Genomic DNA, 11983 nt, shown 5'->3' on the forward strand with positions numbered 1-11983 from the left:
AATATACCCCCCCCCCCAAATGGTAAACTGAATATTGCAAAGGCAGACTTGTAGATATTGTACTATATATTTTTTTTTAAATTTCAGAGTCCACATTGAGGAAAGACTGGAGAGTGGTTGAGAATGTTAGCAAACACTGCACTTGTTTACTTTATGCTAACGCCGTCAACGGTCGCGTTGAACTATATAGCATAACGTCTGTGCCAATTTACATTTTAATCACACCTTACACCATTCTATTTACTGTATGTTTTATGCATCCTAAATATTGCCCACATAATATTTACATGACTTTTCCAAAACGAAAATGTTCTATTTCAGTAACTTTTCATAGGCCTGGAAAATGCATTTTCAATTTCAATAACTTTTCCAGGATTTTCATGACCTTATGAACCCTGGTATTGGGAAGCGTCCAACAGGTTTATGTGAACACTGCCAAGAGCACCAAACAAACTGTGGAACCTGTGATGATTAACTATGAGAAATACGTGGTGGAGAGAAGGAGCATGGTGGAGGAAATGAAGAAAGCAGGAGTAGGAGGGAATGGAATAAAGGACATGCTGGAATGGAGTCATAGTGGGAGAGTCAGTAGGGGTCAGGTTCTTCAGAGCTGGACTCAAGAAAAGAATATGACTAAACTTGCCAATATTTAGACGAGCCAATCAGGAAGTCACAGGGAGGCTTTTCCCGGTGGTTAGAGCCAGCCCCTTTCTTATTTGTTGTGCCTTCTAATGCTGCTCTCAAATTTTGCAGATGCCCACCTAGCAGTAATTGCTGAAAGCGTGCAAAAACGTTGAAGTGTTTAACCAATTATTTCAGTTTTCCTAATTTTCTATGCATTTGAGTACGCACTCTAGCATACTAAGCACTTTTGTTCGCATGAGTGAATTGCGCATTGCTTAGTTGTAAACAATTATTTGGCCAATTTCTACTATGCACTCTAGCATGCAGTTAGCTTGCTAGCTTATACCGATAAATGCATTTGAATGGATGCCACAAATTACAGAAAAGCTCAGTGTTGTTATTTAAATTCCCAAGTGTTATGTAGTACGTTATAAGGTATTGAAATGTTGGATAAGTCCGCTGCCAGTCTGCGGCGCCCTCAAGCTCGTTAGCCCAAAAGCTAGCTGATGGCTAACACGTCTCGTTGTGGCGTACACGTGGAAAAGCTCCGAGACTACTCGGTGGGATCCAGCCAATGCGAATATATCGTAAAAGCTCAAGCATAATAGAGGTGTGTAAAGTTTCTGAAAACTGAGAGAAGTGCTTGCATTTTCCCAATATTGAAGCCTTATTTGATTAAGCCTACCTTTTTATTTTTTAATTTATTCAAATTTGACACGTTTGTTAACACTCTTCTCTGCAGTGCATCAACTTTATTTGTGCAGCTGTTGTGTTTACATGGTATATTTACTCAGTTACATTTTTTAAATTACAATTTTGTATTTGTCAGAGAAATACAGTATGAATGCCACACTTATTTTTGTTAAGAAACAGCACTTTTACTCTGTTACGTTGAGCTATATTCCACTTGCTACTTTTATTTTTAGCTATCTATTATTGCTTGCTCAATCTATTTGTTTTGGTTCCTCAGAGACTAAACCCTGTCACGTGACACTGTTTCACCAATCCGATGTAACCACTAGCAACGTTTGACCAAGTAAGCCGAGCCAGGCGGTCACCTGACAGCACACGCCGTGGTCTCTCTGCGGCCCCACACAGAAGAGCAAAGTTTTCAAATTGAATAATTTACGCAAAGCATGGCAGAAATAACAGAGCAAACAACAGGTTGCCTGGTAAGCCTATTGCACTTCTTCACGAGTGTAAACAAAGAAAGTTAAAGAGTACAACTTCTTGTGGCTAAATTGTATATAATTATTTGTTGTTCTATGAAGGTTTTATTTGTTTTTAGCTAAGAGATATCTCAAATAGCACATTTCTATGTTTTTGTCCATTTGATGTTACTCAGTACTTGAGTAGCTGTAATAATAACAAGTAACAGCCCTCAAGTGTTTCCTGAGTTTGGTCATGTGACGTTTGCAAGCTGAGCCCTTTGTAAGCAGTGATGTCGCCAGCATAGGCTACAAGGTAAAATGGCCACCCCCTGAGATGGATAAAAGCAGGTGGATTTGTCTGCTTAATTCATATTCCACAAACACAATATGAATCAGAATACTGTGGAGTGCATAGAACATATTATTGTAAAGATTATTTTTTTTTAAACTTGATTTCCCCTTTTAAGGAGTACTAATTTGACTAATTAACTCTTTGTTTACATAACCCTTCTGACTGGACAGGAACATTAACTGGTTACTCAGGGTTCAAACAGCTAGTTAATTTTGCCGTTCAGCTCTTTGTTAGAGACCAGCGAGTTGCACAAACAGTGCGGAAACACTGAACAGTTGTATGTGTACATGTGCATTCAAAGGTTCAGAGGTCAAAATTTTCACCTGCAAATGTTCTAGTGCATTTTAGGTTAATCCTGGAAATTCATCCAAAAGCACAAACAAAATTTTTGTGAGTAGGTATTTTATGATAAGACAGTGAGCATCAATATACAAATTACCCCCCCCCCCCCCCCCAAAAAAGTATTTTGTGGGGTTTGGTAGAGAGGCTGGAGAGCTCAGGGTGCCACCCTACCACCGCCAGCGTCATCGACCAGCAAGGGGCGCTGTGAAACAACCAACAAAACTGTGACGTCCTAAACTCCACAGTGTATTTATTTAATATCCACAACTGTTATTATAATTATAACTACACGAAAAAATTATTTACAATAAACGTCATAACGTGTGAAAACTCGTCTTCCCCAGACGAGTGTGTGAACAAGTATGATCCGGCATACAGTGAGTTAAGGGAGCGAGCTCCTGCCGCTCCTCACGCCTCGTGGACCGGCAAGGAGGGGCGAAGGGGGGCGGGTGACAACCGGGAAGCAGCAGCTCGGTGGGCAGGGTCACACGTTCCCGTGATGTTGGTTGGATAAGAGGAAGCAATATTTTCTCCACTATTCAGACACACAGACGGACTATCTCCTGGCCCTTTTTTGAACCGGGGGACCGAGGAAAGTATTTATACAATTTTTTTTATATTTTGGGGGGGGCCGCGTTAAATCGTATTTTAACGCAGAGGACACGACGCGTACATGATGATGGAAATGGAGGTGATGAATTCCGGACAACAGGTAAATAAGACGACGTGTGTATGACAGCCGAGCTGAAATGTCTTTAAAAAAATAATAATTCCGCCTTGCTAAAATGACAACCGAGTATCTTGATGCAACACGATTTTCCAGTTTAAGAGGAACGTACGCTTGCCCTTCGCTATTCTGCATGTCATTAAGTTGTGACGTCTTTTCTTAAACTCATTCGCATTCAATTGTTTTTGTGTTTAAAATGACATGTGTGGCTTGGTCGCAACGAGTTGACATGGCCTAAGTAGAAATGCAGCGTGTTGTTTTCCTCAATATTCCTCTCAAGAGCATATGATCACCTAAGATCCGATACGGTAGAGAGGGAGAACCAGTTACAACCAGCCCTAACTCATCTTATTGCGCTGCTTCTTTATTATTGTTATAAACTATACTTAATAATAATAATAATAATAATAATAATACACAGCGTTGAAGATGGTGTCATGAGGCCCGGAAGGAAACCCCCAAACGTTCTGGATAATTCCAGGACACGTTCATATAAATAAGACGGTGGATTTCGCTTGTGCCTAACATGTTCGAACATGCCCAAATGGACTTCATATTTAGTGGCCATAGCATTAGGTACACGACCCCTTCTGTGTCAGTTTACAAAATAAGGGGGTCCTTGATATACGACAACATACATTTCTAGGTTACGAACGACCTACAAAGAATTCCTTTACGCGGCAGCATATGAATACGCCTTATACATAAACACATGGCCTATAAGTGTTTATCATACGGGTATTGACTGTAAATATTACGTTAGATTTTACTGCCGCGTTAGCGTACGTTTCGAGTTACGTACACGAGTGACTTAGGTAGCATTGTAGGAACAGAACTGCGTCGTAAAGTGAGGACGCCAACTCTTCTTCTTTGAAACTGCCAGAGGTAATATTGTATGTATGTATGTACAGGGAAGGTATCATTATTGTGAATAAGTAATGGTGGTCTTCCAAAATCAATGAGAAACTGCGGACCACTCAGTGCTGTTTTGGAACATGTGTGTTCCATCATGAGTGGTCAAGGGGGCATGTCGGCTGACTGATATATGATAAAAGGAGAGCGCCCCTTTCCTTGTTTTTTCAAGAGGAGTTCAATGAACAACACACACATGCGCACTCTTCTCAACTCTCACCCACTTTTGACAGTCCCATGTGTGACTTGTTCTCATGGCGTGTCTGTAATGGCTTAAAACATTATCAACAGTATAGTGGTTGTCTGAAAGGATGGCATGCAGTTGAGCGTGTTGTATACAAGTGCTCATTGTTTGGCAGCCAGGACAGGGAAATGCTTCCTTAATTTAATGGACTAGTTTCCTTGTTCTGGGGCCAGTGAAGGTCTGGTGACGGTAAGCCGTTGTTTAAAGTCGTTAATATGATTTGTGATAAGGTAATGGAAGGCAGGCAGAGTGGCTGGAACACAGAAATTGTGTTTTGACATCCCACACCGACATTTTGAGCTTCTTCCTTAAAATGGGGATGTCTGGCCAGCTCTCCTGTTGCGAATGTCAAATCCTCTAATGTAACCTCTGATGCAATACAGCAGCAACGAGTGGCCCACTGAAATGAATCATGATCTTATACATACTCTGGTTCAGCTTTGGGCCCCTTCCTTGAGAGCAATGTATGAAAGCTGTATGAATTATGTCTGCTTGTGAACCATATACAAGTCACATGCTTTAAACACTTCCACGCATGTTGGGTTGATGAAACATTCTGGTGCGCTTGTGAAATGGTTTCCTTCTGTAAATAAGTTCTGGTTATTAACTCAAGAAGGGAGCAGTGGGGTTTATTTTAGTATGTCCTTGTTTCAAAAGGCAAATCCATTTGAGCTTTTTGGTGCTATCCAGCAGCTTAAACATTCAACATGGGCAAAATGCTAATTTTAGCAGTTTATGTACGCTATCATTGAGTAAAGATGAATTAATTCTAATTACAGCAGAACACTTAAGATTGTTCCAAGAAATGCTAAATAATGAAATAAAAAAATACAAAAACTTAGCTTTTATTTATTTTTTTACATTCTGGCTCATATGACGATTCTCAGGACAGGACAGGACAGTTTGTGTTGCAATCTGTTTAATTTCTGCTCAGATGGTGATTGTCACATGTTCCTTTTGATAACAAAAGAGTAGAAGAAAGTTACAAATGAACTTGTTTGTAAGAATACACACGTTACTATTGTTATATTAGCTGTCTTTAGGTAATACTACAACATTTGTGTGTATATATATTCATTATTAAAGGGAATATCAGTCCCGGAACTCAATGCTAATATTCTATTAGCATGTCAACCCTATTTCCCATTCACTGCTAGCATTAGCACTAGCGATGTTTCTAAACAATTGAAGTATGTTTTGTATTTAAATATACAGGGAGTGTAATTCTTTTGTGTGTGTTTAGTTTTACAAAAGCACACACAGGCAATCTATTATTTGCGCAGCCCTACAGGAACATATGGTATGGACGAATGTGGGGTTGATTTTTTTTAGGCCGATGCCGATCTTTGGCAGAATAAAATACCGATTAATGATTTAGAGTAATTTAATAAATATGTAGCAAATATAACAACTTTTTGGGTCCCTTAACGCTTACTTGGCTGATTTTTTACAAACTGTTTGAATGCTATTATATTTGTCTTATTTTGCCATATGTTAATGTCCGGTGCGGGGTCATCAAGTTTTTGATGATTAAAACAAAACATTCAATTAATCAGTCAGGTCCTAGTTTCTACTGTAAAACGTTAACTCGTGACCAATTCCCACCTTTACAAAATGGGAGTACCAAGTGAGGACTTTAGCGTACGTGGTGTCAACTGGCGAAAATAAATAAGTTCATCCATTATTCATCCCGTGCCGTTAATGGCAGCGTTGTTGTCAGCCAAGGTACAAAGCGAGGCACAGGGTGTGGCAGGTGCAGCCACGTCCACCCCAGCCGAGCTTCATTCGTCCTCCCTCTGCGACCGTCCAATCCTAACACGCTGGCGGCTTTTCTTCCCAGGACATGGACCTGATCGACATTCTGTGGAGACAGGACATCGATCTGGGGGCCCGGCGCGAGGTCTTCGACTACAGTCACCGTCAGAAGGAGCACGAGCTGCAGAGGCAGCAGGAGCAGGCGGAGGAGAAGCGGCTGCACCTCCTCCGCGAGCAGGAGAAGGCTCTGCTGGCGCAGCTGCAGCTGGACGAGGAGACGGGCGAGTACGTGCCGCGTCCGCTGCCCAGCGCCCCGCTGCAGGCGGCCGCCACGCCCCTGGAGGCTACGCAGGTACCCGCACGTGAACGCTCGTGGTTGCTAGGCTACCGTCATGTGTCATTAGCTAGGCAAAGATGGCCCTGTAGTTTTGTTTGTCTTTCAAAATGTGCAGACTTTTATGCAACATCCTGTGGTCACTTTGGCTTATAATTTTATCAACCATTTTCCCTATTGAAATGATCATCTTTTTACATCTGAATACTAACTCATTCACTGCCATTGACGGCTATAGACGTCAAAAATTAATTTGAACTATTTCTGTTAGTTTAAAAATGTTCCCACTTTTGTTAGCAAGAATATAAAAACCTAGAAACATTTTTTTGTTGTACATTTTGAACAGATATAAAATTTGTAATTAATCATGACTTAATAAAAAACATTTTTATTACCTGATGTGATAAAAAAGAAGAAAAGATTATTAAAAATTAGGAGCGTCAGGCGATTAAATCTTTTAATTGTAATTAATTGCATGACTTTACTAGTTAACTCACAAATAATCACACATTTTATATCTGTTCTTAATGTACAATCATTTTGTTCCCTAGGTTTTCATACTCTTATTAACAAGAGTGAGAAAAAAAAAAGTTAAATAGAAATAGTTCAAATGAATTTTTGACGTCTATAGCCGTCAATGGCAGTGAATGATTTAATGAGGACGTTTACGCGTAACAATTTGTTAACCAACAGAGGCCAAAAGAATACCAAAAGAATACAGTTTCTGATGAAGTAGTTGGTATCGCAATCGCAATACTGAAGAAAAACTAAATCTACCGGGCACCTTCAAAAATGTTTGTACCTGCTAGCTAGTACATAATAGCACGTCCATCAACCTCTATTTGCAGGATGTCAGCTTCTCGCAGCAGAGTGCCGAGCAGTTGTCGCTTGACGAATGCTTGCAGCTCATCGCAGAGACGTTCCCCCTTGAAGAAAACGAGGTAAGAAACTCCTACGTAAAACTCTTTACACTGCAGCCTTTGTTGAACGTTCATAACCGCGTGGTTTACCTCCCAGGATGCGTCCGTTTGCCTGGACTCGAGTTCCGCCTCCGTAGCCAGCAGCCGCAGCAGCAGCGTTGCCATGATGTCCCCCGAGCAGCCATCTTTGGCCCCGCTCACGCTTTCACCAGATCCCCTGACTGCGTCACAGCCGCAGAAGATGCCTCTGGATATTGAGCAAGCCTGGATGGAGCTGCTGTCACTTCCAGAGCTGCAGGTACCAGCTGTGCAATTAACCGGTCGCTCTTGGGCCCAAGCCAAACGTATGAATGCTTACGTAGTTGAGTTGCTCAACTTTCGACGCTGGCGGGGAAACAGTATCAGTGTGGCAATTTTTAAGCTTTTCTTTTTGGGAGCTGTTCTTAACAGCTCGAGGTAATGGGCGAGGCTCGAGTTTTACAGCAGTCGCTTGTACTGACAGGATCTTGACGTGTCCCTCCCCTTGCTGCGTTTTGGTGATAATGCTGGATCCACCTTGTTAGCATAGCAAGGAAGGGGTATCTAGCCATTATGTAAATGAGCTTAAAGGGTTTTACATTGGGGGCATGTGAGAGCGTACAAACAAATTTAGCCAAGGGTGCTGTTGTAAAACAGCGTCACCCAATAGAAATTGAGTTCTACCTGTATTTATTTAATAAGTTAGCATTGTTTTGGAAATATTTTCCTCTATAGACTTTCACTCAACTGAGCCAAGTTGTTTTTAATTATTCAATTAGTTGCCGGGCGTGCCTCAAATTGGGCAGAGATGACGCAAGTTGAATAATAATAGCAAAGTGTTAGAATGTCTGCCAAAAAAATTCCATTCACTCAAGCTGTAATGGACCAAACAGTATGTCAAAGATCATACATTATTAAAAGGAACGATTAAACATGGGGTCACACAGGGATCCATATCAGGACCACTTCTTTTTATCCTCCATGTCAATGAGTGTTAACTTGTCTAAAGTGTTCCACAAAGTCTTGTTTGCAGAGGACACAAGTCTCTTTTTGGCCCACGAGACCCCGTTTGAACGGAAGCAAATTATAAACAAAAAACTGTTATACTGACAAATGATGAATGTCGCTGTCTCCTTGAATGTGTACACAAAAAAGAAAACGCCTATAAGATTTTTTGATGGCCAGACAATCTCGCAAGTAAGTTCTGCTATACTTTTGGGAATAAACTGTGATTAATTATTAAACTTTAAAAATCATATCCACTCTCTTGTAAGAAAACTCTTTTGAAGCGAAAATTAAAAACTTAAATTATTGACTAGATACTTATAATTGAAATTGAAGCTAGCTTACTCACACTACATATCAGTATGGTGGCCTTTCAGGGTCAAGAATGTTAAACGATTCTACAGCAAAAACATCGCCAATTGAGTTGCTGTTTTATTTTTCCTTTTTTTATTTTTTTTTGCAGTGTCTGAGCCAGCAATTGGACGACACATTGGAGACGGCGGCCTATCCTCTTCCAAACAGCACCGAAGCACAGGATCCAAACTCCTTTTACTCAATGTCCAGTCCAGTCCAAGAGAAAGACAGTTTAAATATGTGTCCGACAGGTTTTATGAATACATTTGAAGGCTCAGTTCCCAACGTGAGCCCAGCACACGAGAACCAAATCAAGGCAGAAGTTCCCCAGTTAAACACTCATTTCAACCTTAATAGCTTTTGCAACACGTTTTACCCTGAGACGATGTTGGAGGAGAGCAGCAGTCAACAGGACCTCGAGGGAAGCGAACGTAACATCCTGTCCGATGTCCAAAACTTGTACAGCCTCTCGCCCGGTGACACATTTGAGCGGGGCAGACACAGCGTGTCTGCCGAAGTGCCCGATTTAGACTCTGGACTCTCCTCAAGTCCTCACGCTTGCTCGCCTGGGAAATCTATGTACGGAGACGAGGGTTTTGACGGCAGCGATTCCGACATGGAGGAGATGGACCAGAACCCCGGCAGCGTAAACTCCGACTACTCCGAGATGTTCTCGTTAAACTTTCAACCCGACGGCGTCCAGCGAGCGTTTCCTCTGTCCACGTTAGCGGGTCAGCGTCAAAGCCAGCACGATGAGATCGAACAAGAGACGACGGATGCGGCCGAGGACAACGGCCACTGCGCCTCGCCTTTCACCAAAGACAAACGCAAAAGGAGGTCGGATTTGCGTCTCTCCAGAGACGAGCAGAGGGCCAAGACCCTCAAGATCCCCTTCAGCATCGAAATGATCATCAACCTGCCCGTCGACGACTACAACGAGCTCATCTCCAAGAACCAACTCAACGAGTCCCAGATGGCCCTCATCCGGGACATCCGCCGCCGCGGCAAGAACAAGGTGGCGGCCCAGAATTGCCGCAAGCGCAAAATGGAGAACATCGCGGGGCTGGAGAACGACCTGGACTCGCTGAAGGAGGAGAAAGAACGTCAGCTAAGGGAGAAGTCTCGCAACGCCAGCAGCCTGAGAGAGATGAAGAGGAAGTTGAACAGCCTCTACCTGGAGGTGTTCAGCATGCTGAGGGACGAGGACGGCAACGCCATCTCCCCGACCGACTTCTCGCTGCAGCAGTCGACCGAAGGCAGCGTCTTCCTCGTTCCTCGCACTAAAAAGACTTTGATCAAGAGCTAAAAGCAGCGCTGATCTCTCTCGTAAGGTACTGCAGTCATGTAGTCAAGTCGCACTATGCAACGACTCTCAGCTTTAAGCATCAGTAGCTCCGCAGAACTATTGTATAGTTTTTGGTTCTTATTCTTGGATGTTGAAATATTTTGATATTTTATCGCTTTTGTACTTTTTCTTCATACTCTACGAGATTATTTGTAAATAGATGACATCTGATATTACAACCGTTACTGTACGTGTAAATATTCATACTGTATAAATATTGTTTCTGTATGCTAACTAAATGAAAGATTTTTAACTATTATAACATTTGATTTGCTGCGCAGGTTCTTATGCTTTTCAATAAACCATCCTAAAGCCATAGAGCCTCTTTTTTTTTTTTTTATGAAAGCAGAGCATTGTAAAGTTGCGTCACAGCCTGAACCAGATTGATGCCAGATGGATATAAATTCCGAGCCGCCATTATATAACTCACCACGTTTAGGGTACTTCTGGACTTTGCAGGCTCGCATAGCTGCAAATGGATGGAACTTGGTAAGATACCACAAGTGTTTATCGGATATTAACCAATTTCTCAATCGGCTCCCCTTGATTTACAGCACTGTTTGTACAGTAACCTAAATCTTTTGATACGAAGGTCTTGCGTCGTTTAATAGCACCCGTTGCATTTGTGTTGCACAACAAAGGGCACAATTGTTAATGCATGACACTTTTACAATGACCTGACCGGGGCTGCGTTCTCAACAGGCAAGCACCATTTGCCTGCCATGCACTTTCACACACAAACACGACTTTGAACCGCCAAGCCCACACGTTTGTGTGCGAGACGAATGGAAGTGACAGGTAAAAACCGTGTCACAAATTTACTTTTGAAAGAATGTGTAAACAAAAAAAAATTAATAGAAACACGTAATCCATGAAAAAATGTATTTATTTCAGCCCAAGTCATATACATATAAAGCGCATTGAATGTTACTAGCGACACACCCTCCTTTGTCTCATGTACCTTTTTACACGATAACATTTTATACAGCATTCACACTGTGTCAATGGACTACATTATTTTAAAGAGCCAATCATATATTAACTCATTCACTGCCATTGACGGCTATATATTTGAACTATTTCTATTAGTTTAATTTTTTTTTTCTACTTTTGTTAACAAGAGTATTTTTTATTGTACATTTAGAACAGATATAAAATTTGTGATTAATTGTGAGTTAACTAGTGAAGTCATGCGATTAATTACGATGAAAAATTTTAATCGCCTGACGCCCCGAATTTTTAACTCTAAGTCGCGTCAGGCGATTAAATTTTTTAATTGTAATTAATCGCATTACTTCAATAATTAACTCACAATTAATCACATTTTATATTCTGTTCTAAATGTACAATATATATATATATATATTTTTTAGGTTATCATACTCTTAACAAAAGAGGAAATAAATGTTAAAACTAATAGAAATAGTTCAAATGAATTTTTGACGTCTATAGCCGTCAATGGCAGTGAATAAGTTAAAAACAAAAACAAATGCAATGCCCAGCAATTAAATGAAGCAAGTTTTGATACATCAATGCTGGGCCCTGTCAATTACCTCAAGCCTGATCTGCATTGTGTATTAAATTATACCCTAGGCAGACAAGGCTGAATTTGGCGGCGCTATAAAATGACTGCTTGTGTCACTTGGAAGTTTCTGTTGTCAATGCAAAGTATGTTGAAAAACTACCTCACCCTACAACCACAGCTTCTTGTTATGAAGCCAAGTTACTATGCTAGCTAGTCATGTTCAAAATGTGAAATAAAATGTCACAAAGTTCTGCTCATCTTTTGTGAGGCAATTCAAAATGGCCAAGATATGCCTTCGGTTCAAGCTTTGTTGTGTGCAGGCATGGGACGGGAATCTGACTACTCTAACCGTGAGCCAAAACGCTATGGTCACAC

The 11983-nt window shown here is 41.2% G+C and overlaps 1 protein-coding gene across 1 annotated transcript; it reads left to right on the forward strand.

The window, feature by feature from the left end:
- The first annotated feature begins 2934 nt into the window (after positions 1–2934).
- On the forward strand, positions 2935–10399 carry nfe2l2a (nfe2 like bZIP transcription factor 2a). Its single transcript, XM_086091625.1, has 5 exons — positions 2935–3181; positions 6193–6459; positions 7290–7382; positions 7459–7659; positions 8848–10399. The coding sequence occupies exons 1-5, from the start codon at positions 3143–3145 to the stop codon at positions 10042–10044; spliced, it is 1797 nt and encodes a 598-aa protein (XP_085947751.1). The 5' UTR covers positions 2935–3142; the 3' UTR covers positions 10045–10399.
- Positions 10400–11983: the final 1584 nt, after the last annotated feature.

This window comes from Leptonotus elevatus, chromosome 12 (assembly GCF_054856555.1).
Source record: "Leptonotus elevatus isolate MCC_2025b chromosome 12, RoL_Lele_1.0, whole genome shotgun sequence".
Classification (NCBI taxonomy): Eukaryota; Metazoa; Chordata; class Actinopteri; order Syngnathiformes; family Syngnathidae; genus Leptonotus; species Leptonotus elevatus.

Coding starts and splice junctions, on each gene's coding strand:
- nfe2l2a (XM_086091625.1), top strand. CDS start 3,143: ATGATGATGGAAATGGAGGTGATGAATTCCGGACAACAG. Junction 7,383..7,458: donor TCCCCCTTGAAGAAAACGAG/GTAAGAAACTCC, acceptor TTTACCTCCCAG/GATGCGTCCGTTTGCCTGGA. Junction 7,660..8,847: donor TGTCACTTCCAGAGCTGCAG/GTACCAGCTGTG, acceptor TTTTTTTTGCAG/TGTCTGAGCCAGCAATTGGA.